This window comes from Neltuma alba, unplaced genomic scaffold (genome assembly GCF_004799145.2).
Source record: "Neltuma alba isolate B1F8T4 unplaced genomic scaffold, ASM479914v2 tig00011128_pilon, whole genome shotgun sequence".
In the NCBI taxonomy this organism is placed as follows: domain Eukaryota; kingdom Viridiplantae; phylum Streptophyta; class Magnoliopsida; order Fabales; family Fabaceae; genus Neltuma; species Neltuma alba.
The window spans coordinates 300,496-323,600 of NW_021635864.1; the positions used below are offsets into that span (position 1 = coordinate 300,496).

At 36.4% G+C, this 23,105-nt stretch overlaps 2 protein-coding genes across 4 annotated transcripts; one reads left to right on the forward strand and one right to left on the reverse strand.

Moving 5' to 3' along the window:
• The first annotated feature begins 3,570 nt into the window (after positions 1-3,570).
• On the forward strand, positions 3,571-6,420 carry LOC114761627 (putative receptor protein kinase ZmPK1). Its single transcript, XM_028951042.1, has one exon. It carries the CDS (start codon positions 3,757-3,759, stop codon positions 6,151-6,153), a length of 2,397 nt encoding a protein of 798 aa, XP_028806875.1. The 5' UTR covers positions 3,571-3,756; the 3' UTR covers positions 6,154-6,420.
• A 3,689-nt stretch (positions 6,421-10,109) lies between these two features.
• LOC114761696 (protein MRG1) lies at positions 10,110-15,896 on the reverse strand. 3 transcript variants are annotated; one of them, XM_028951123.1, is made up of 10 exons: positions 15,464-15,896; positions 15,175-15,228; positions 14,985-14,998; positions 14,736-14,878; positions 14,131-14,171; positions 13,646-13,750; positions 12,684-12,763; positions 11,327-11,496; positions 10,786-10,870; positions 10,110-10,515 (listed from the first exon to the last, which is right to left on the reverse strand). In XM_028951123.1, the coding sequence occupies exons 1-10, from the start codon at positions 15,632-15,634 to the stop codon at positions 10,425-10,427; spliced, it is 954 nt and encodes a 317-aa protein (XP_028806956.1). In that variant the 5' UTR covers positions 15,635-15,896; the 3' UTR covers positions 10,110-10,424. The 3 variants fall into 3 exon arrangements, with proteins under 3 accessions (XP_028806956.1, XP_028806955.1, XP_028806954.1); XM_028951122.1 differs by having other exon boundaries at positions 14,131-14,168; positions 14,736-14,896; XM_028951121.1 differs by having other exon boundaries at positions 14,736-14,896.
• Positions 15,897-23,105: the final 7,209 nt, after the last annotated feature.

Genomic DNA, 23,105 nt, shown 5'->3' on the forward strand with positions numbered 1-23,105 from the left:
ATTTTAATATCTGTAAGCGTGTCGTTCCCCCTACGTCTCTCTTAGCTTCAAGGAAAAGAAAAAAGACGTGAATAATCAGGGGGATACAAGTTCAGTTACAAAAGAGGCTGATGGATAATGCCAATTTCGGCATTTTGTGATGTTAGAGGATTTTTTTTTTTCACAGCTTCAAGCAGAATAAAAAACGTGCGGGTGGTTATATAATTTCGGCAGGATTTTCCGTTTTCAATAAACTATGACTCAATTGTTGAGTTGGTTTTGATTTTGATCATAAATATAAGATTTATTTTTTATATTTATAAATTTTTTCTAAATTACTCCTATAGATATTCCTTCAATCATAATCAAGTAAAAGAGAGGGATGATGTATTAAAAAAGATGATTATATATTTTAAGAAAATGTGTCACATTTCTTATAATTAACTAATTTACCTAACTTATTTAATCTAATCAAATTAGTTAAATAGGTTTTATATTAAGAATCGGAAGAGAGTATTAACAAAGCAGAGTGAAAGAGGGCAGTTTTGAATATTTTAATTTGAAGTTCGAGTGTTCGTTCGCACAGGAATATGATTTACAAAACCATGACAATGCTCGTTCGTCACACACAAATGAAAGCCACTCTTTTGGTACTTAGTTTACCATTTGTTCTTAATATAAAAACTAATCGATAAGTTTAAGTAAATTAAAAAAATTATTAAGTAGATGTTATCTTTTCTAAAATACTATTATTAATGTCTTTTCTAAAATATCATTACTAATTATGTGTATTAGTTAAAATTACGATCTGATGAAACTTATAACACATTCAATTATTACAACGACTATATTAAAAAAGTAAATAAATATAAACGATAAAATAAATTAAAATATTATATTTGAAACTAAATTAAATATTAAACTAATTTAACAGGGCCGATACTTTTTACTCAAGTCCCATCTCATGTTTTAATCCTGACCTCGAACAGGTTCATATTAACCAAACGGGCCATCCCCTACATCGCCGCAATCGGATTCGTGTGCCTTGCCTTCGCATGCCAGGTGCTGCTCAAGCCAACAATCACGACGTGATTATTTTATGGGTCGCATCGACTATTGATAAATATGATATGAATATGCATGGTATTATGTGAAAACTGAAAAGCTTCAAACTGTTATTATTTGATAAATATAGATTATGTCTGGGGGTTGAGGTTCAATTTTAAGTTAGGTTGATATAAATTTCAGTTCTTCATATCTATTTTCATTTTATTTCTGTCTTTTAAGTATCAAGTCATAAGTTTTGGTTGCTCAAATTTTTTTATTTAAAATATTAGTTCTATAATCAAATAAAAACTTGGAACATTTTACTTATTAAGAGACTAAAATCTATAATTTAAAACTTAGAGTATAAAATCAGAAAATACACTTGAAAAGCTAAAAATTATATTAACTTTTTAAGTTGTCACGACAGGCCATGTGCTGTAATTTGCTGGAAAAGGAGGGGTCGAAGGAAGAGGAAGGGGAATTCGTTTGGCGTAATTTCAAGTTCTTCATAATAAACAAAATTTCTAAAGCCTTCCCAATATATCTGATTAGATGAAATTGAACTTTTGACCCTCATAATTTCTACTTATCTTACAATTCGTCCCTGTTCTTCAAGAGTTTCGAATCCACCCCCTTTGTCCTTCATCGTTTGTTTAGTTCCTAAAATTTATTATTTGGTATTTTGCATGATCAGTTCTATGTGGGTTGAGGGCGGGTATAAGGAGCGCAAATAGTAAATTTGAGAGGCTAGTAGTGATTTTTTTTTTTTGGACCGGAAGAAGAGTGGATTCAGAGCTTTCATATACATATGGATTTAAAATATGTGCTTTTTCTGAAGCTCTATTTTTATTTGTGTTTCTAAATTTAAATCATTCCTCATTTTCATAACAAGTGACCAGTTTTTCAAATAACAAAAGAATCAGTTTTATGTCAACAACAGGCAGTAGGAGCAGGAATACCACATGTCATGTTTGAATGAGGTGCTAAGCTCGAGTTTAGTGTTAATATGTTTATCCTCGCGTGCGTGTATTTGAATTATATATATATATATATATATATAAAAATTGATTTGATGTCATGCGTATTTTAACATCAATTTACTAGTCAACCCAAAAAACAAAAGACTTGTGATGTGCAAATCAATGCCCACCCTGACTTAACCATCTATTTTTGATTTTGAAGAAATGGCTAGAGGTGCCCTTGTAATGAGAATGGAATATCAGTATCCCGCAACTGGCTACAGCAAACTGAGAAGAATGGCCGAATCAACAAGATGCAGGGGAAGTCAGGGGTATTGGTGTTGAGAGTGGAGATGTATATTTGAAGAAGTGGCTGAAAAATGTGTTGGTCTTGAAAAGGAAAAGACGCTGGCATGGCGCGAGAGGAGCAGCGATTGAAGCGGGGAAGGTGTGGGAGCGTGGAGAGCTGACGTTGGTGGTGCGAGACGCGCATGTGCCACTGTTCCAGGCAGTTATTTCGTTCATGCTAGTGCCGCCACAGTCACAGAGGTCGGCGGGGTGCTTCACCCTTGGTGTAAGACCCATTGGCATTGCTTCAATGGCTTCGAACACCAACGAGACATTAAATGGGCTGAGCCCAACCCACCAATGTAGCCCATACTTTGAGCGACGCCATATGTGGGGCCCATAACCAATGAAAGTGCTAAAGAATAAAAGCCCAGGTGAAGAGTACTTGATGCTGTTGCTGATCCCCGATTGTGGGCACATATATGGAGCCCGTCAATGTGTCACCCATTCCATTGCTTTGCCGCTACTTGCATTTCCCACATCCAACTCATTCCCCATTTAGTTTTGTTTTTATAATGTCCTGCATCCATCACACCTTCTGTTGAGTTTTGAGTTACTTTGCACACTCGTACACTGCCCCATAACTCATACAGTTGCGTCTACTGCACCGTCCCTTAGCTTAGTTTTGGCATTGTACTTTTAGTTTTCTATAATCCTAATCTTATTACACCCATTAGCACTGGTATCTCCCGTAGCGTTCTGGTATGTTCTTAATAAATATTCCATCATTACATGCATAAGCCCCGCTCTGTCTCTATTTCAATTTATTTATTTATTTTTTTAAGGAAACTAGTGACATTGGATCTCAAGAGGTAAAATACATTAATTCAAAGAGCTTCAAAATTCAAAGGATGACAAATATGTGAGATGAAAAGATTCAAATGGGCAAAGAGCTGCGTTGTTTGGTGAGAGCCTTCATTCTCTTCGTAAAGAGTTTATTGGGCGTGAAGTAGAGGAGTCCTACTATTGCAGTTCAGGCTCAGTAAAGACGCAGGGGTAGGGAGTATTTTTGAATGGGAGATAGAAAGGAAAAACTACGCAGTTTTCGCAAGTTGCCAAGTTGGTTGGTGATGATGCTCTAAAATTTCAGCGTGCGCTCCGATTTAAACCCGCAAGCTGATTACCCAGAAGGTTGAGAGACGGAATTAAATTCAAATGATTCACGGATCCGCGAACTCGTCCAAAGAAATTAAATCGCCACTATTATTAAGGAAAGAACGAAGAAGGCGGCCGGATATAAAAATTCAAAGTCTGCGAAGATTCCACTATACTACCAATTGGTCCATTTGACGTATTATAGAAAGTTAGGTATTCAAACCAGGCACAAGCAGCCATCTATTATACGTATAAATAACAAAAACTTGTGTGCTCCCACTAGAAACTTACCTAATCGAGACCATCTCAAGCTTTCTGCGCTCGTCAAATGCATATCTTAATCGTCTTCCTCCTTTCTTTTGCACTGTGCATCCCTCTTCCGTGTTCATCTGCAGCGACAGATACCCTCCTACAAGGCTCGTCACTCTCAGTTGAGAAACCAACCGATACACTCGTGTCAGCCAATGGCGCCTTCTCCGCTGGTTTCTTTCAAGTGGGCGACAATGCTTTCTGCTTTTCCATATGGTTCACAAAGTCCAAGCGACCCACTCTTGTCTGGATTGCAAATCGAGACCAACCCGTTAATGGGAGGGCTTCAAGGTTTACGCTTTCGAAAAATGGCAACCTCATCTTGAGCGATGCAGGCGTAGCTACCATTTGGACCACAAAGACCTTCTCCTCTTCGGAAGTGCATCTCATGCTCAAGGACAACGGCAACCTCGTTCTTCGCACCTCGCAAGGCGCTGTCTTATGGCAAAGTTTTGACTCCCCAACCGATACCCTTCTTTCCGGTCAGCCACTAACCGAGAAAGCAAGCCTCATTGCATCCAGAAGCACCACAAACTTTTCTTCTGGTTTCTATAAGCTTTACTTCGATAATGATAATGTTCTTCGGCTTCTTTTCAAAGGGCCCAACCTTTCTAGCGTGTACTGGCCTCCCACGTGGAAACTGCCCGTTGATGAAGGCAGGTCCACCTACAACATAACTAAAATCGCGGTGCTAGATCCCCTCGGCCATTTCACGTCCTCTGATACTTTCGAATTCTATCCATCTGATTATGGTGTTAAACGCTACAGGCGATTCACGGTGGATCCTGATGGTAACTTGCGTCTCTACAGTTTCAATGAAAAAACTAGCATGTGGGAGGTCTCATGGCAAGTCATAGCCGAACCATGCAGTGCTCACGGTCTTTGTGGAGCTAACAGCATGTGCACTTACGATCCTTTCATAGGAAGGACCTGTTATTGCTTGCAAGGATTCAAGATTAAGAATCCCAATGACTGGACTCAGGGTTGTGAACCTGAATTTACAAGCCCTAGTTGCAATTCTGCAGACTTTGGTTTTGTTCATCTTCCCAGGATGGAACTATTCGGCTATGACTTGGAGGTGATCCGTGTAACAAACTTGACACAATGTGAAAATAGGTGCTTGGAACTTTGTGATGATTGCAAAGGCGTCCAACTCAAATTCAACGAAGTTAGTACTTATAATTGCTACATCAAAACGATATTGCTCAATGGGCGGGATTCCCCAAATTTCGATGGCGATATCTATCTCAAATTGCCAAAATCCACTATGCTTTCCCTCAAAGTTCCTCAGAAACATGTACAACTGAATTGCCCAGCCAATCTATCTCAGAGGTTGGATAGAACTTACCAAGATCCGAAAAAGAATGCGTGGTTGAATTTTTTGCTTTGGTTCGCTTGTGGGATTGGAGCATTCGAGATTACCTGCGTCTTCTTTGTATGGTTCTTCTTGTTTAGAAGCAGTAAGGAAAATGATAAAGTAGAAAGACAGCAACTGCTTTCTGCCACAGGGTTCCAAAAGTTCACCTATTCAGAGCTCAAAAAGGCCACAAGTGGATTCAGCGATGAGGTTGGACGAGGAGCAGGAGGGATCGTGTACAAAGGGACATTAGACGATGATCGCGTGGCAGCAGTCAAGTGCCTTATTAGCGAAACTGATCAAGGAGAAGCAGAGTTTCTGGCTGAAATTAGCACTATTGGGATGTTGAACCACATGAATTTGATAGACATGTGGGGATACTGCGTGGAGGGGAAGCACAGACTGTTAGTGTACGAGTACATGGAGCATGGATCCTTAGCAGAGAATCTCCACTCCAATGAGCTTGACTGGAACAAAAGGTTTAATATTGCAGTTGGGACGGCCAAAGGTTTAGCTTACTTGCACGAAGAATGCTTGGAATGGGTTCTGCATTGCGATGTGAAGCCTCAAAACATACTCCTAGATTCAGAGTTCCAACCCAAAGTAGCTGATTTTGGCTTGTCTAAGCTGCTTAACAGGGATGAGCGTGCCAATTCTGGTTTTTCTAGAATAAGAGGGACGAGGGGGTACATGGCACCTGAATGGGTGTACAATCTCCGAATTACTTCTAAAGTGGACGTATACAGCTATGGGATCGTGGTTCTGGAAATGATAACTGGAAAAAGTCCAATGGGAATCCATAGCCTGGAAAATAAAGGAGGAATAGATCAACGCAGGTTGGTGACGTGGGTGAAGGAGAAGTTGAACGGTGCTCCGGCGAGCGAGAGCTGGATTGAGGAGATAACAGATCCGAATATGCAAGGAAATTACGACGCTGCTAAGGTGGAGTTGTTGGTCAAAGTGGCTTTGCGGTGTGTGGAAGATGACATGGATGCAAGGCCCTCCATGAGCCAAGTAGTGGAGATGCTCCAGTTTCCAGAATACATATCCTTCCAGTAATATCCATGTCGATCATCATCTCATCTTCGTGGACTCGTAATTATTCTCATTCGCTGCCCCGGTGGATATATTGTTTTGTATATTTAGCTTGGTTTTTTTTTTTTGTTTGCTTATGATGTTCTTGAGCCAATGAAAGGTGTTAATTTGTTTTTTTTTTTTTGGGTTACAGTGTTAATTTGTTATTTAATATATATGAAAACACACACAGTCGGGTCATCCCAATATGTTCTTTTGATACTCCCTAATATGATCATATGGTTGGCGGAATTACTGTTCCTGGAAAGATGATAATTGTCGCACAAGACTTTGCTATCTTCACTCCTTTAATGCTCAAGATTACAAAGGGTTTGAGAATAACGTGACGGAATGACAGCAAGCGTTTAACTGGACATAGTTCAACCTTATATTTATTAGATGAAAGCAAAACTTGAATAATTAACTTGAGTTTAATTTATCATAGAGCAAGAATGTTGCAAAAGCATTAATTCCATTTCCTATCGCATGATAACCTTTGGCCTTTGGTGGATCAGTTTTCACTTGTACGTGGTAATTATAATTAGACAGGCTTTGAGCTCGGGTGTGATGCAATATTAATTGAAGGATGAGATATGGACGAATTCATTCATTCACGGACCGGCTGGATGCTGAGCAAGTGGAACCATCATCACATGAATCGCTGACTTTTGTCCAAATCCGGCAACTTGACAGGTGGCACCGAATAATAATATCGATAACTGCATGCTTCCAACGGAGTGCAAGGGGGAGGTGGTGATTGCTTGGAAATGAAAAAACAAGACAAGAAGCTGAAATTGGTAGGGAGGAAAAACAAGTTGGCATTAATATAATGAAGCCATGGAACTTCATACACATACACAGTACATGCACTACCTTTGGTTCTTAATATAAAAGTCAATTAACTAATTTGAGTATATTAAGAAAGTTTGTTCAGTTAGTTATTTGTAATAAATAAGTATTGTTTTTCTTAAAATACCCTTACTAATCAAATATATTAGCTAAAACTACTATTACTAAAAAGACTATCTTAAAAAAAATGAATAAATATGAGAGACAAAGTGAATTGATATCTTATATTTAGGATCAAAATAAAAGTTAAATAAGTTCTTATTAAGAACCAGAATATGTTTGTGTATATATGGGCCAAGAACCACTTGGTTCAATGGCACCTCACACCTTCTCTCGTAAAAGGAGGTTATGGATTCTATGCCCATAACGACGAAAGTAGGTGGGTGTGTATGTGCGAAATGTGGTCCTTTTCCCGTGGGGGAGAGGAGTTTTGAATTGTCTAATTATAAATATATTACTTCTCACACTTAATATAAAAACTAGTTTAATATTTGATTTGATTTTAAATATAAGATTTTAATTTATTTTGTCTTTCATATTTATCTATTTTTTTTAAAAATAATTCTTGTAACAGTTACACATGTTAAAAATTATATCAAATAGTAGTTTTAGTTAATGCGCATGATTAATAAAAGTATTATAGAAAAGATAAAATTTATTTATTATAAATAATTAACTTAACAAATTTTACTAGTCTATTTAAATCAGTTAATTAACTTTTTATATTAACAAGCAGGTAGTATATCTTATTGTCCTTAATTACAAAATTCATTCCTCACCTCATCTTCTTGACTTCTCTCCAGAGAGCTGGGCTGGCTATCACGGCGCTCTCCTGCCAGAGCTTTTAATTAGCCGCCGGCCGCCGCGTGTTCGTCTCAGCCGTACATCGATAAAGTTGATCCGTTCGCGTCTTAAAAATATATTAGTAAAACTACACATGCGCACGCCGTATACAATTAGCCATCGTCGGCAAGTGTTGTGATAATGAAAATACACCATTTAGAAACATTGAATGCTCTACTTCACCAAAAACAAAGAAACAGTGAGTACTCCCTCACGTAGTTATCTTGTGTAGTAATTGATGATAAATCAAAGAAAAATGAGAGATATTTTAATTGTAATATTATATCCTAAAACATGGCCGGTAGAGTTGGTTGAATCAGCTGATCATGGAATAATAATATAATTATCGTCGAATGTAAATATCTGCAGCCTTGAACTAATTATTGTTGAGCTAGATCTGAAATTCAGTTTAATATTAGATCCACTTATATTGTTGGATTCTTAAATAATACTTCTCCGATCCTTAATATAAGACTCATTTAACTAATTTGATTTAATTAAGGAAATTAGGTAAGTTAGTTAATTATAAGAAATATGATATGTTTTTTTTTAAAATACCATAATCTTCTTTCTTAATATTCCTTCTTTCTCTTCTATTTGATTATGGTTGAAAGAGTATTCATAGGGGTAATTTAGAGAAAATTGATAAATATGAGAAATGGGTCTTATATTTAGAACCAAAACCAATTCAATAATTAGGTCCTATATTAAGGATCGGAGGAGTATGATTTTAATTACAACTGAATAGGAGGCGTAACTGCGGAGCATGAATCCATGACTCTGTGCGCTCACTGCTAACTGCTAACTGCTAAGAGAGAGGACCGCTGTTTAGAATGGGGCAAACCAAAGCATGCAAATGGGGTATCAAAACAATGTGCCATTTTTAGGGAATTAATGTGGTTCCAATTTTTATGACTCTTGCATATATTCCAACGAGGGCGGCGTGAGAGGGACAACAACTTGGCATTATGTCTCATTAAATTACAAGAAGATAACTATACAATAATGCCACGTCATAGTTGACCCTAAAATTGGACCATCTATACATGAGCCATCTTTTTTGAGTCATATCCCACGCTATCCTTCTTGGGCTTTTAATTAATGATTGAGTATTCGCCTCAATCGCACATCAGAATGTATACAATACAATGAATAATTAGGAAAAATAATGTACATTAAAATTTATTGCAACTCATGGGGTTAGGTCTAATAAAAAAGGTTAGTTTCTCATAACATGGCAAATTAATATTTAAATTCCCGCTAAAAAAAAATGTCCACACTCAGTATTCAATAGTGCATCAAATATAATTGTCTCTAATTTGAGGGTATTTACACTTAGCAACAAAAAAAAAAAAATTATTGCAATCCTCGCTATTCCCAAAGCATGTGTGAAGGGTTATTATTTCTCATCAATATTATTTATGTATATAGTTGACAAATCAACTATCTATTACTTTTAAACAACCATAGTCACGCACTTTGGTCGAAAGAAACGAAAAATCTCACGCGCCTACATGGATAAACATTTATAGACCATTCTTGTTTGTTAATCGTTGATTGACCTAATTCACTCGTTTTAATTTTATCATATAGTTAAACATCTGTATTCAATAATGTTGTCTTGTTATTCCTCTTCAAAGATCTGATTTTATTTCACTTATGATATAATCTATTTGATATGTATTAGGAGGGTTTGAATCGCTGGCTTCTATTCACACAACGCCTTGATCATCATCGGAGCCAATATCAGGCGACTCGAATACAATCTACTTTAGGCTGCATGCTATGCTTAAGCCAAATCCGCCCCTCACTTCTGCTTGAGAATTCCTAGGCCTCTTCGTAGATGAAGATTAGGAATGCAGAATGCAACAACATAGGATTAGGGCTGCACAAAGCATTGCCCTTGTCATCAGTTAAAAAGATTCTGTTTCACGTATCGAATGGAATTTAAACTTGCCCCACTGAAAGATGCAAATTGCATTTTTACCAATCATATTGATCTTTTATAGGCAAAATGACCATACTAATAGATTTCAGATAATAGGAAGACTACTTTGTATTAATTAACCTGAAAGAAGGAAAAAAATACCTGTAGTTGACATATGACAACTTCAATTTAAAGCTATGTCTAGTTATATGGAAGGATCTTTAATTTTAAAAGTATTTTTGAAAATTAAATTTATTAATATCAACAATGATTGGATGGCGTGAAAAGGAATCGGTATCGTTGAGCAGAAAAACAAAAGAAATACGCTCAAAGCTATGGTTGTGGTTCTATTGTGGAGGTTATCGAAAGAGTTAGCGATCTGCAAGCAGGTTCAGGCGCATTCAAGTTACGCAACACAGGAGACTAACCCCGCTGCAAATTTCAGAAATACAATGCATTTTACAAAATTGAGGGTCTGTCATATTCCTTCTGGAAATGTCACTCACCCAGCCTCAACATCGCTGACGCTGACAATCGGCTCCCAAGAATTCATACGATCCAGAACAAATATATGTCGATTCTGAAATATCTGCTATCACAGAAACAGCCCAGCAGTATGTACAAACAGGCTCCTAAGCTAGTCGTCTGGTTTGTTGGTGCTGTTCTCAATGTCTTCTGGGACATGGTAAGTCGACAGAAAAAAAGAGTTCTGATTTTTCTGTAGAAACCTGCATCGCAACAGACATAATAGTCAAGCACACGGCAATGGCCGATCACACAAGTTACAAGTGAAAAATGTGAAGGCTGAGGTGACGTCTAAAAGGAACAGTTCCATATAGTTGAACTTCTTCACTCCCCTCCCCCCAATAAAGCCCTTCGTCTCTCTATTCATTTTCACCCACTATTGATCATATTTTACTACAATTTTGAAATTGAACGCAGAAAACAAATAGCCATATGTAAAAATAAAACTTTAATGGAAGGAGAAGAGAATATACTTGAGAAAGTCAACCAATTTTGCCTGCAGTTGCATCATTGTCTCCATTTCAATATTGGCATGGAACAATAATTCGGGCAACTTAACTGCCAATCCAGAACAGTTACATTATTATTATTATTTTTTTTTTCATAGAACAGAAATATGACATAACCAAAATGGTACTGGATAAAAAATAACACTTTATCCCGCAAAAATTTGGGGAAACCATGAGAATAAAAAGATAAATTCGCTGCTAGTCTAGAAGCCATACCAATAAGCCCAATAACAGAGAACACCTAATGGATAATCTAAATGTCTATGTAAGGCTGGGCAAAAGGTCATCATTTTGATGATGTCAGTTCGGCAGAGAGCAAAACACCACATAGCGCTCCATGTTTTAACACTAGGGGTAATGACAAATCACAAACTCACAAAGTGGTTATAATAAGGCCCTTCCATATTTACCCCAAAAAAGAAAAAGAAAAAACCCTTCCATCGCACAGATAACAAATTCGTAACTCTACAACGTATTAGCCCGCCCTCACTGTCAAAGAGCATACCAAAGAGACGTAACAAATGTTCTGCACCATATACAGTAGAAGGAATGATATCATCAGGGCAAGCTTCTTGGTACTGCTTACGCTCGTTCTTGTACAAGAGCATTGCTGGTAGTGCTTTGTCAAAGTAACAGCACAACCCCTTGAAAATTTCTCCAACTGAATCAGCTATCCTATATTAAACAAATTGCGTTAAACAGTAACAACTAAGCATATTAAGAAGCAAATATTGACACTAAGCTGAAAATAAATGCACAGATTCATCATAACGAAACTTGCTTGTAAAATAAGGTTATCACATCAACCGTGAAAAAATTGTTATAAATAAAATCAATATTTCTTTCGAAGCACTTAACAGCCAGATAAACTTAACTATGATATATTATAAGCATAGGATATTACATGTTATACCAAAAGGTATGCGAGAAAATATAGTGTTTGTGACAATCAACTCACTGAATATATGGAATGATCGCAAAATATTGACCCTGACGAAGAATATGAGGCTATTGCCTATAAATTCAACGTAAATGAATAGAAAAGGAAAGGAATTTGCAAACTTGGATGATTTCAATGGGGGACAAAATGCATGCGCCTTCAATAGCTGGCTGTTGGGGGAAATTTCAACCCCACTTAGGTGCCAGCTTGTGGCTTTTTTCCTTTACAAAAGAGGGCTATTTTCGGCGCATTTTAATCAAAGAGTTCTAACTAGAGAAGAAGACAAGTGTCATCGAGTGGAGTCTCGCAAAGTGCAGTGATCAAGACATTGACCCTCTAAGAAGGACCGATTGATGGAAATTAAGATGGTATGAGATGCCTAAGTCCCACATTGAAGAATATAAGAAGTTCTATGGAACACTTAAAGTTGGTTCTCCGACATTAATAGTTAGGTTTTAGAGGAGATTCCCCATCCCACAATGATGCCCATAAGAAACTTTGAGAAAACTACACTCTAAGTCTAATAAGCTGGCTCAAGAGGCTGGAAAGCCCAGAGTCCTTACAAGCCCCACATCCAGATCCCATATTTCCAACATGGGGCTCAATTTTCATACTTAGTAAATGCGTCCTAACGTTAATCTTTTTAGTGAGTGGAAGGGGTTAACCACTATATATTGAAAGTTTGAGCAGTTAACTGCCAAAAATAAAACTTTGGGGGGGGGGGGGGTTTACATTTGCCAAAGAGTCAAACTAGCATAAGATTTTCCCTCCACTTTTAACCAAAAAAAAACAATTCATTTTCTTTGGTACACAAGACAGATTACTGTAGCGACCTTGTGCTCAAACCCTCTTCAAATATCATGCTCTTTTTTTTGTGACCTTTTTTTTTTTTTTGGGGGGGGGGGCCTTTGCAAGGACTTACGTTCCATCTTTCTTCGACCTGTAATCAAGATACTTCTTCACAATGTCATTCACATTTGGAGTTCGAGGAAGTTTGACAAGCTGCACAGAAGAATATGGTAAATTCTTTTCAACAAGAATTGGATGGCATAGATTCACAAAAAAAAGGAAAGAAAAGAAAAGAAAAAAAGAATTGGATGGCATAGAGTTTCAACATCTTAGGGCCTCACAGGCAAAAGTCATAGAGGAAAACCTAGATCATCCCAGTCAAACATCCATATGATCACTAAAATAAGATGCAATAAATGAGCACGTGGCCAGATCTAAAAAAATAATGAACACCAAGCATTAAATATCAGAATAATGCAATATAGCTATAGGATGAGGACATGGAAATAACCATAAACACAAATTTCTCCTTATGTAACTATTGGGCCGAAAACCATTGGCAGCAAAAGCAACTGAGGAGCCATTAACTTGACATTCTCTAACGTATTGAATACCATGGTATAAGATAGCAAGATACCATGCTATTCAAAACTCCCAAATTTGGTACGGTAGCTAGGAGTTATAGCAGAATTGATGTCATTAATAATTTATAGAAGTTCATACAGCTAAAATTTCAAGAGAGCTAGATATACTTTGGCTTTTTAAACATATAGCTAAATCTATGCCTTTAGACATCTTGAGTGCAGCTATATCATCTTGATTGCCTCCTAGAGTCTAAATTTCCTTGACAAAAGAGATTGTATAATAAATGAATCTTGAAAGTTCTCAAAGAATCACAGATAATCAAAATCCAAGATGGCTCAGACGTAAGAAAAGGATTACATGAAATTCATAAGAATTATGAAGGCATCTGAAGCAAAAGGTAAAGAAGAAAATAACATGTTACATAATTTGTCCTAGCAACTGTTTCAAAGAGAGTAATAAATTGACTAGTATTCCAGACAAAGCTATAAATGGCCACAATAAACTGGCTACCTTGCCCAGATGGGTAATAAATTCACAATCATCGACTAATTGCTTCTTGAGTGGTGGGGGAATCTGAAGGCTCACTAACTTTTCAGAATGTACAGCAGCTTTTTCCTAAGATTTAGCAAAAACAAAAGTAACTTTAGTTAGATTCTATGGCAAAATGAAATATGAGCAAAACTGTCCCCTCACCAAGAAAAGGAGAAAATTTTCAAAATTTCAATGAATATTATTTATTATAGAATCAACAAATATTGTTTGACTAATTTAACTGAGCTAAAATTAACTTATAGGCACTTAAGAAAAAGGATTATAAAACCGTCCCCTTACCAAGAAAAGGAGAAAATTTTCAATATTTCAATTAATATTATTTTTATAGAATCAATAAATATCTTTTGACTAATTTAACTGAGTTAAAATTAACTCATAGGCACTTAAGAAAATTCCTGGGAACACGATGAGTGATTTATATAAAATTTAAAACTAGGGAGTACCTTAACAAGAGATTCACTCTTTCGCTTCTTGCCTCTTGCTGCTGCGTCACATTTGAACAAAATAGAGAGAGTGAGCACACGGAGAGACTAGAGAAGACTTGATTTAAGATATTTGTAAACTGTAAAACATAAAGTTTTTTACTCTTTTTATTCATAAAAATATAAGACAAGATTACCTTATAGCCATATATCTAGATCACATAAATTCCGGGCCAACTGGTTTTGATGGCAACTCATAATTATATTATCTTAATGGGTTGAGGATACCATAACATGGAAAATGAATTGCCTAATATAGATGTATTGGGGGAAAATTATAGCAGCAAGTGAACTGTCAAATTTTTCTTCCATACGAGCAAATGGTTCGATTATGTTAAAAAGAGAAGATGAAAGACAAACTCTTGCATTAGTTAACTGCCAAATATTATCATTTAGTCCCTATAAGTGTTAAGAATAGACCAATCATCCTACATTTTCTTCTTGTCTTGAGAAGGGAGGGGGATGACTGTCAACTGCAAATGCTTTTTCCTCAGAAAAAATAACCAGCAAGTCTCAAGTGATTGGGTACTTTGAAATAATTAAAGTATATGGAAGAAGTGTCTGACCGTTCGAACTTTTGGACTTGAGTTGTGACGCACGGGCTGCTTTTGTATTCTTGTCATTGTCATCCTTCTCATGTGCAAGTTTTTTCTGTAAATTTTCCTCGGTGTATTTCATCAAACGATCCAGCCCGACCCATTCATCCCAGCTGTAGCAGAAACAGGCACTAAGAAACCAAATGATACCGGAGTTCTTGAATTTTAAAGTCAAAAACCTTCTTCTATTGTGGCTGACTAAAAGGACAACATGTCTACCTTTTCTTCCAACCCTGAAAGAAAAAAGAGGAGGAGAAGAAAGGAAGATAAATAACGCTGATTTTTTTTTTTTGGTAATAAAAATAACGCTGATTTGATTTAAGAGAATAAGAAAGATGCCAGAATGGAACCAGAAATCCACGAGGAAGGTACAAGAAAGAGATATATCGAAAAGTAACAGACTACTCACAAGATAATGAACGAAGAAGCTCCATTCATTCTGCCTGTACTGAATCCTTATCACCTTTGAAACAAGATAAATAACAGTTATGAGTAGTTCAATTTGTAGAATTACTCTCTGTCCTTACACAAGTAGTCACCAGCTGACACAATAGCAACAATTCACGTTACTTCAACATAACGATTCGAAGCGATGGATTATTAAAGTCAATCAGACAGAGATATGCAGGTCGATAGCATAAAAAAGGCAGGAAAAAAGAAATGGAAGGGAACAAAGAAAAGGTTGGAGCAGAGAATACCTTAGCTTCATAGATTCGACCATTATGGGAGGCAAGGACTTTCTCTGTTTCGGCGAAGGGAGGGGAATCAGAGTTGTGGGCGACATCATTATCAGAGTGGGTACTACTACTGGTGCCCGACTCCGTCGCAGAATTATGGGCAGTTCCAGTAGAAGTCTCGGAGCTTCCCATTCAATCGGCTCAAAGATTGCGCGTTCTTGTATTTGGGGCTTCAGGACTCCAAGTTTCGCGACACTTCTTTCGATTTCTTGTTACGTGGGAAGTGCCACTGCCATGGATGACGAAATCACAGCAGCGAAGGCCACAGCAACCGATCCTTGAGTTTTCCTTCCCAAGTTGGAGGCAAACTTGTGCCCTCTCCCTTTGCCACCCTAAACACGATCTCCTTCCCAAATCGATACGCTACGAAAACGATTAAACGAAGAAATTGAAATTCCAAGCAAGAATATCTTCCAATCACGTCTTATGTAGGGTTAAAGTACGAATTTGCGCCCGACGTTTTTACTTAGTAGCCATGTTACCTCAATTTTTTTTTTTTTTGAATTTCAAGATTGCCTCGAAAAGTTTTTAGAATTCAAGGTTGTCCTAAAAAATAAAATGAATTAATATTGTTCCTTATTATTAAAAATAGTAACAATTAATGTGAATTTTTCAACAGGTGGGGCAACATAATTAATGTTTAGGGTAATATTAAATCTGAAAAAATTTACAGGACAGTATTGCTCCTAAACGAAAACTTTTAGAGCATATTTTCATATTAATTACTTAATATTAAAAATATTTAATGATAATATTTACAGAGAAAATAAAAAAAATTAATTTTAATATAATTTTATTATGCTAACCAATTCACTTTAATTTTAATAAGTTAATTAAAAATAATTTATATATGGGGACAGCCATTATAACCAAGTTATCTTAGTCAAAAGCTATAAGCTATCCTCATAAGGAGAAAGAGCCGTATTTTTTTTTGGGCCAAGAGAAAGAGCCATAAATTAGGAAAAAGCCATATTTTTTCTTTAGGAGAATTATAATGAGGTCCCAAACAAAAAAAGTAATTGAAAAACAAGTCCTATAGGTTGTCATTCTTACTGTAGCTGGTCAGGTTGTTATTGGGACCTTTTAGTTATTATTTCTCTTCTGTGGGACTTGAATGTAATTCTCCTGTTTTCTTTTGGCCAAAAGAAAGAGCCATAAATTAGGAAATATTACAATTAGGTCTCACCCAAGACAATTAAATACACAAAAATATTTTGAAATCATGAAATTATTCTGAAGTCTTAGGGGATCTTATTACAATAATTTTTATTTTGTTAATTACCAAATTACCTTTTTTTTTTTAATTTGCATTGGCAACTGAAAGAGTAGTGGTTGATAACTTAAAGTGTAAGGATTGACAACTCATGCATTACATTTTATGATGTGCTGAGAAAATATGTTGTCAATACCTGTCATAATAGTTGTCAATCCTTACACTTTATGTTGTCAACGACTACTCTTTCAATTGTCAATACAAACTTAAAAAAATAATAAGGGTAATTTGGTAATTAAGTAAATAAAATTTATTGTAAAAAAATCCCTTAAGACTTCAAAATAATTTCATGATTTTAAGAAATTTTTTTGTATTTAATTTTCTTAGATGAGACCTAATTGCAATTTTTCTCATAAATTATTATAGATATCATGTGCGTTGAGCGCCATTTCATTAGATTGAGAGGATATATTACATCGGATTTCATTAAGAAGTATCCCATGTAGGTCGTGGATTTGTACCTATAAGAGAAAAAAGAAAATAAATATATATTTCCATGTATTACACGAAGTAAGTGATTCACGTTTTTCATGATTAACAAACAAAAAAATTGTGTATGTTTTATATCAATTTCAATAAGCCTTTTGCACTTCCGTAGGCACCAATAAAATTTATAACATATAAACGATATTTATTTACAAGACATAAGCAACATGACTCGTTTTTCAAAACTCCTATAAGTGGGAAGCGTGCTGCCGTCCTCTTCTTCTTGTTCAAATCAATGTTTTTAATGGTCATCTTTATTATGCAGGTGTACACCTCTAGGCTTTAGCCAAGTGATTTGCTCTCATCATAGAATTCTACCTACAAAATTTAAACAGCGTAAGTCTGTATTAATTGAAATTTAGTTTTTTGACCTCTCCTTTTAGATTGAATAATAGCATGTTTGTAATATTCACGTTAGAGTAACTAATGGTTGTAAAGGCAAAAGGATTGGAAAAGGAACTAGAATTTGGAAAGAGACTCTAAAATTCCATTGAATATGTTAAGTTTTGTAAGCCTGTTGGAAAGATAATATTATTAGTCATTAATCAATTCAGTAGTAAAGGAAACACTTTCTTCTTATATAATGTGATAATTAATGACATTACTCTTCTTTGAAGAGAAATTTTACTATTCTCATGATGATCCTGTTAGAGTAGTTATCAAGCAAAGCATCAAGCTATCATTTAAAAAAAAAAAAAAAAAAAGGTTACAATATAATGACAACCAAAGCTTGAAATAAATGCGGAGCTTCAGCAGTTGCCGCAATGAGGATCTTGCAGTTGCAGACTTGCAGGTATTAAGACGCCATGCACAGTTGTTATTTAGTTTGTTTTGTGCATTTTATTCTATTTAATGTAGCACTAATTAGGTCCCCGTTTGTCCCAGAAAGAAAGAAAGAAAGAAAGAAAGAAAGAAAGAACTCTTGCTGTGAATTAACTTTAATCAGCAAATGTGAATTCTCTGTTGCAATGATATTTAGAAGAGTACCCTGCTAGTTGGCTTTTAACACTGTCTGAAAAACTGGACGCAAGAAAATAATCGAATCGTGCGTGGAGGAATTCTCTATTGCGAAGGATAATATATCATTATTACATTTATTTTGGCCAACTAGATTTTCGACTTATTCTAAAGGAGCAGGTTTGAACTGTTGAAACGGAATCATTTTGAATTAGCAACTAGTTCACTTCACAACAAGAAGTCCGCTTCTCTGAGGGAACAAAACATTGTCAAGCGCCCGGCCATTTGCCCAGCACGTTAATTACAATTCCAGCACAGCATATAAGCGTCCTAAAATCCTGCAAACACAGCAAGAAAACCTCTGTAACTAATGAACCAGGAAAGAATAAACAGTGAAAAAGAAAATGTGAGATGGCGACGAAGATAAGCAAGAGCCATGCAGTATATGGATTGGGAAGGGCCTAGTGTCCTGCGCCGGGGCTGGGACCCGACGTGGTGGTGACTCTGAGATTCCGAGAATTGGAGGACGAGTGTCCTGCCCCTCTTGAGCTTGGTCCTCCTGTCCTCACCCCTCTCATGTGTAATCCCTCCAACATGCCTTCGATCCCTTTGCTAATAGACGACCCACTAAACTTGTCATCACCATTACCTTCAACGGGTTAAGGTCGACCTTCTGTAATGACGAGGAAGGAGCTGGCTAGAAGAAGCCAAACACAAACAAGCTTGAGGAGCTTTAGATCCTGGGCCATTGAAGCACTTATAATAAGCTAATGAGAGCTATAGACGGCGATGCTGTGGTGAAGGAGGGGATGGATGGAGTTTGCGATATCTGAGCTTGGTTCAGAATTGAAGAGGAGGCTGGATATGCGATTCTCTTATACAGAGTGGTGAATTAATGCGAGTGGAGTTCAAAAGGGAATGTGGGTTGATACGAGGTGATGAAGTCATGACAGCAAAGGAACGAGGAAAAGCAAAGGATTCCAAATTGACCTCTGTTTCCGAAAGCAATCGGCTGTGCGCATGGAAAGTAACAGGTTGTTTGGTTTTCAAAACAGCCACGTTACCGCCCATTTGAAATTCCGACCATGTGGCTCACCGATGGCTTCAACCCATTTGACTTCATATAATCAATTTATTCTTTTCACCACCCCATTCCATTTAGATCGAAGAATAGCATGTTCATAATATTAACCTTTTGTTTTGAAGGTCAAGAAATGGATGAAAAGGGACTGAAATTTGAAAGAAGCTCTTGCATCCTATTTAATATGATAAATTTTGTAAGTGTTGAAAACAGAATCAGAGAATGTGTAAAAGATATATATACACACACACATACCCTGCTTCTGATCTTATTTATAAGATTTTGTTTGTAAACTACAAACAAGGTCTTATAATTAGAATCAGAGGTAATATTATCATTAATCATAACTCAATTAACAAATGAAACGTGACATTTCTTTTTAGGTAACGTGACAATGACAGTACTTAGTTTTGAAGAGAAATTTTCTTGTTCTTGAGAAATTTTCCTGTTCTTATAATCCTAATATATAGAGCACGTAGTTATCAAGCTTGCTATCATTGTCATTAGCGAGGTGGGTGGGAAGGTTTGCCAAATTAACTACTCATCCGGTCCTTAATATAATATCTATTTAACTAATTTAATTAGATTAAGAAAGTTAAGTAAATTAGTTAATTATAAAAAATATGACATATTTTTTCTAAAACATCGTAATCATCTTTTTTAATATCCTTCCTTAATTATGGTTGAGAGAATATCCATAAAGATATTTTAAGAAAAATTGATAAATATGATAAATAGGCCTTACATTTAAAACCAAGATCAAATCAATAATTAGGTCATATATTAAAGACCAAAGGAGTATATCTCCTTAGTTAGAAGTTTTGGCAGCTACTAGAAGTAGATCTTGTGGGAATTGAGAGGCCATGCACATCATGTAGTTATTTAATTTGTTTGAGAAAAACGTAATTTTAAATTTCTGAACCTTCTCTTAATTATTAACTTAATTCATAAATTTTGATTAAAGTTCAGAAAATGGCTCAAACCCGCTGAAGCTCAAAATTTTCTATGGTTGGGTTTCAAAATTATTGACTTTTTTTTTCAACGAAACCTAAAAAGGTCAATCTTCAAGGGCTCGTGATCTAAATACATTAGTCTTCTGGGGTTAAAAATTGTTCCGTTTAGATCCTTTTATTTTTTAAAATTTATCTTGTAAATCTTCTTCTTTTTTTTTTTTTATAACAAAAATCGATCATTCCACTTGTTAAGAGTAAGAGAATATTGCTAATTTCAAGAGGAAGTTAAATTTCATTTTTGAAAAATATTTAGATATGGAGAAGATATTATTTACTAATCTTGCAGGTAAATCAAACTCGAGAGTTTTAACACTTCACTGGTTGTCCCTCCCTTTAAGTGTTTCAACAACAACAATCACTTTTAATGACACACTTCATGTATACTTTAAATTCCCCGGCAATTAAATATATATTTTTATCTTATCTTATTTCATTAATATTTAATTGACATTTTTAAAATCAATCCTTTACAAATTGCATAATGCATGATTATCAAAATATTGTGGATGTTTCTTCCATACACAAGTCCCCATACTGCAAAGGATATGGTTATGTATCAGTACCAGACTCTTTTAGAGAAGGTCCGAACTATTCAAACTTAATAAGCATATTCTGCCAAATATGAATACGCATAATTAAACCATGCAGCACTCAATTATTTTGAATAAACAACTAGCCCATTACAAGAGACCAGCTTCTCTCCTTTGTGAGAGGGAATACAGCACTATATTGCCAAGGCATAAACTGTCATCGTCTTAAAATTCGACTAATGCAGGAAGAAAACCTCGGCAGCGAATGAACCAGAAAAGAATAAATAACGAAGAAAACGGAGGGACAGTGGCGAAGAATTATAAGAACGATCGAGCCTGCATTGATTGAATCGAATCCATAAAGGCTCAGTGTCCTACGCCGGGGCTCGGACCCGACATTGTGGTGACTCTGAGATTCCGAGAATTGGGGGACGAGTGTCCCACCCCTCTTGAGCTTGGTCCTGCTGTCTTCAGCCCTCTTAAATTTAATCCCTTCAACGTACCTTCAACCCCTTTGCTAATGGGCCCAGTGAATTTCTCACCGTCCTCAACAGGGTAAGGCCGACTTTGTGTTACGACGATGAAAGAACTTGCCAGAAGAAGCCAAACACACACGAGCTTGAGGGACTGAGGATTTTGGGCCATTATACTGAAGCGCTCGATTAGCCCAGGGGGATGCTATGTGCGAAGGATGGGACGGAGTTTGTGATATCTGAGTTTGGTCCTGGATTGAAGTGGAGGTCGGATATGCGCTTCTGTTATATAGAGCGGTGAATGCGAGTGGAGTTTGAAAGAGAATGTTTTTTTCATACGAGGTGACCAAGTCAAGAATGGAAATTGGAAAGTAAATAGGAATTAAAAGGAAAGGGACGTGAATTTGACGTGTGATTCCGAAAGTAATGGAAAGCAAGAAGTTGTTTGGTGATCAGAAGAGCAGTGCCGCCCATTTGGAACTCCGACCACGTGCGTGCGCAACCGCGTGCGCAAGGCCGCACTTGACTTCGAAAATAACATTGACGCAGTAATTTTGGAAAGCAGTCCCAACCAAACAACACGATCGAGTGGAAATGGCTTAATATCCTACGAATTGATATGCTATATTGAAGATTTTATTGATGATTTTGGTTGGGGGGGGGGGGGAGGAAAAACAGGGGGAGGGGGAAGTCAAAAGTGGGAATGGAAAGAGGGAGGGGTTCAACAGTAATTGACGGGTCTTTAATGGGGAGGGGCGGCGAGAGTTTGGCGAGGGGAAGATCTAGGCAATCTGGAGGGTGGCGTATCGAAGAGTCATGGGCGGCTTCTACCGACAAATTTGCTGGGTTTAGATGGTGTTCGCAGGAATCAAACCTTCCGCTTCACTTTGACCGCGCCACAGACGGCAGCTATTTCCGTGCACTAGATTCCCTCCTCGTGCCATATGTCTCTCCCACAATGTATCCCCTCTTTTGGAAATTCCATTATTCTTCGTCTTCTGCGGCTTCCTTTACAATCTCGCCTAATTATTGCATGCTCTCATACTTGTTTTCCTATGGAAATTAAACGTCATTGTCTTTTAATTTGTTCAATTTTTTTATTGTACATTTTGAAAATAAATGCAACTACATTGTAGATCTTGTGCCTCCTTGTATTGATTTTGATATAGGTAGAGTTGGTTGGCGCATATATATAGGATCGAATAATGATTTTGAAACTAAAGATGATTCGTACCATAATTTGTTATGTAGTCACTTAAAATATTTGATTTATAATTCGTTATATTTTCATTATAATTTTCAATTAAAATTGTACATTTGGATTACTCTTTACATCCTACCAGTTCATTCGACGACCAAATTAATCCATAGGTTAGCAACGAACTCATCATCAGCCCCACGGCGATAAAAAGAAAACCAAATTAGATTTTCTTTAACCCGGAATTATAGTCATGATGAATCACATTCGCATTATTCATTCCACTGAATCATTCAGTCCCCAGAGAAAAGCCACTTCATATATTGGCAAAAGTTGAAAACTGGAAGTTGCTGGAAAAAAAAAAGGTTTAAAACGGCCTGGCTGGTGTTTCTTTGTTTCTATTTTTGGGGGGTTAAGGGAGTGTTTGGATAAAACCAAACCATAGTTTGGAAAATAACTTCTGGAGAATAGATTTTGAGAAAATAGATTTTGTGAAGAATAGATTTTATAAAAAAATGATTTTGATAAAGTGAGAGTGTTTGGATAGTTGTTATTAGAATCACTTTTTATATGTGTAAATTACTAAATATGA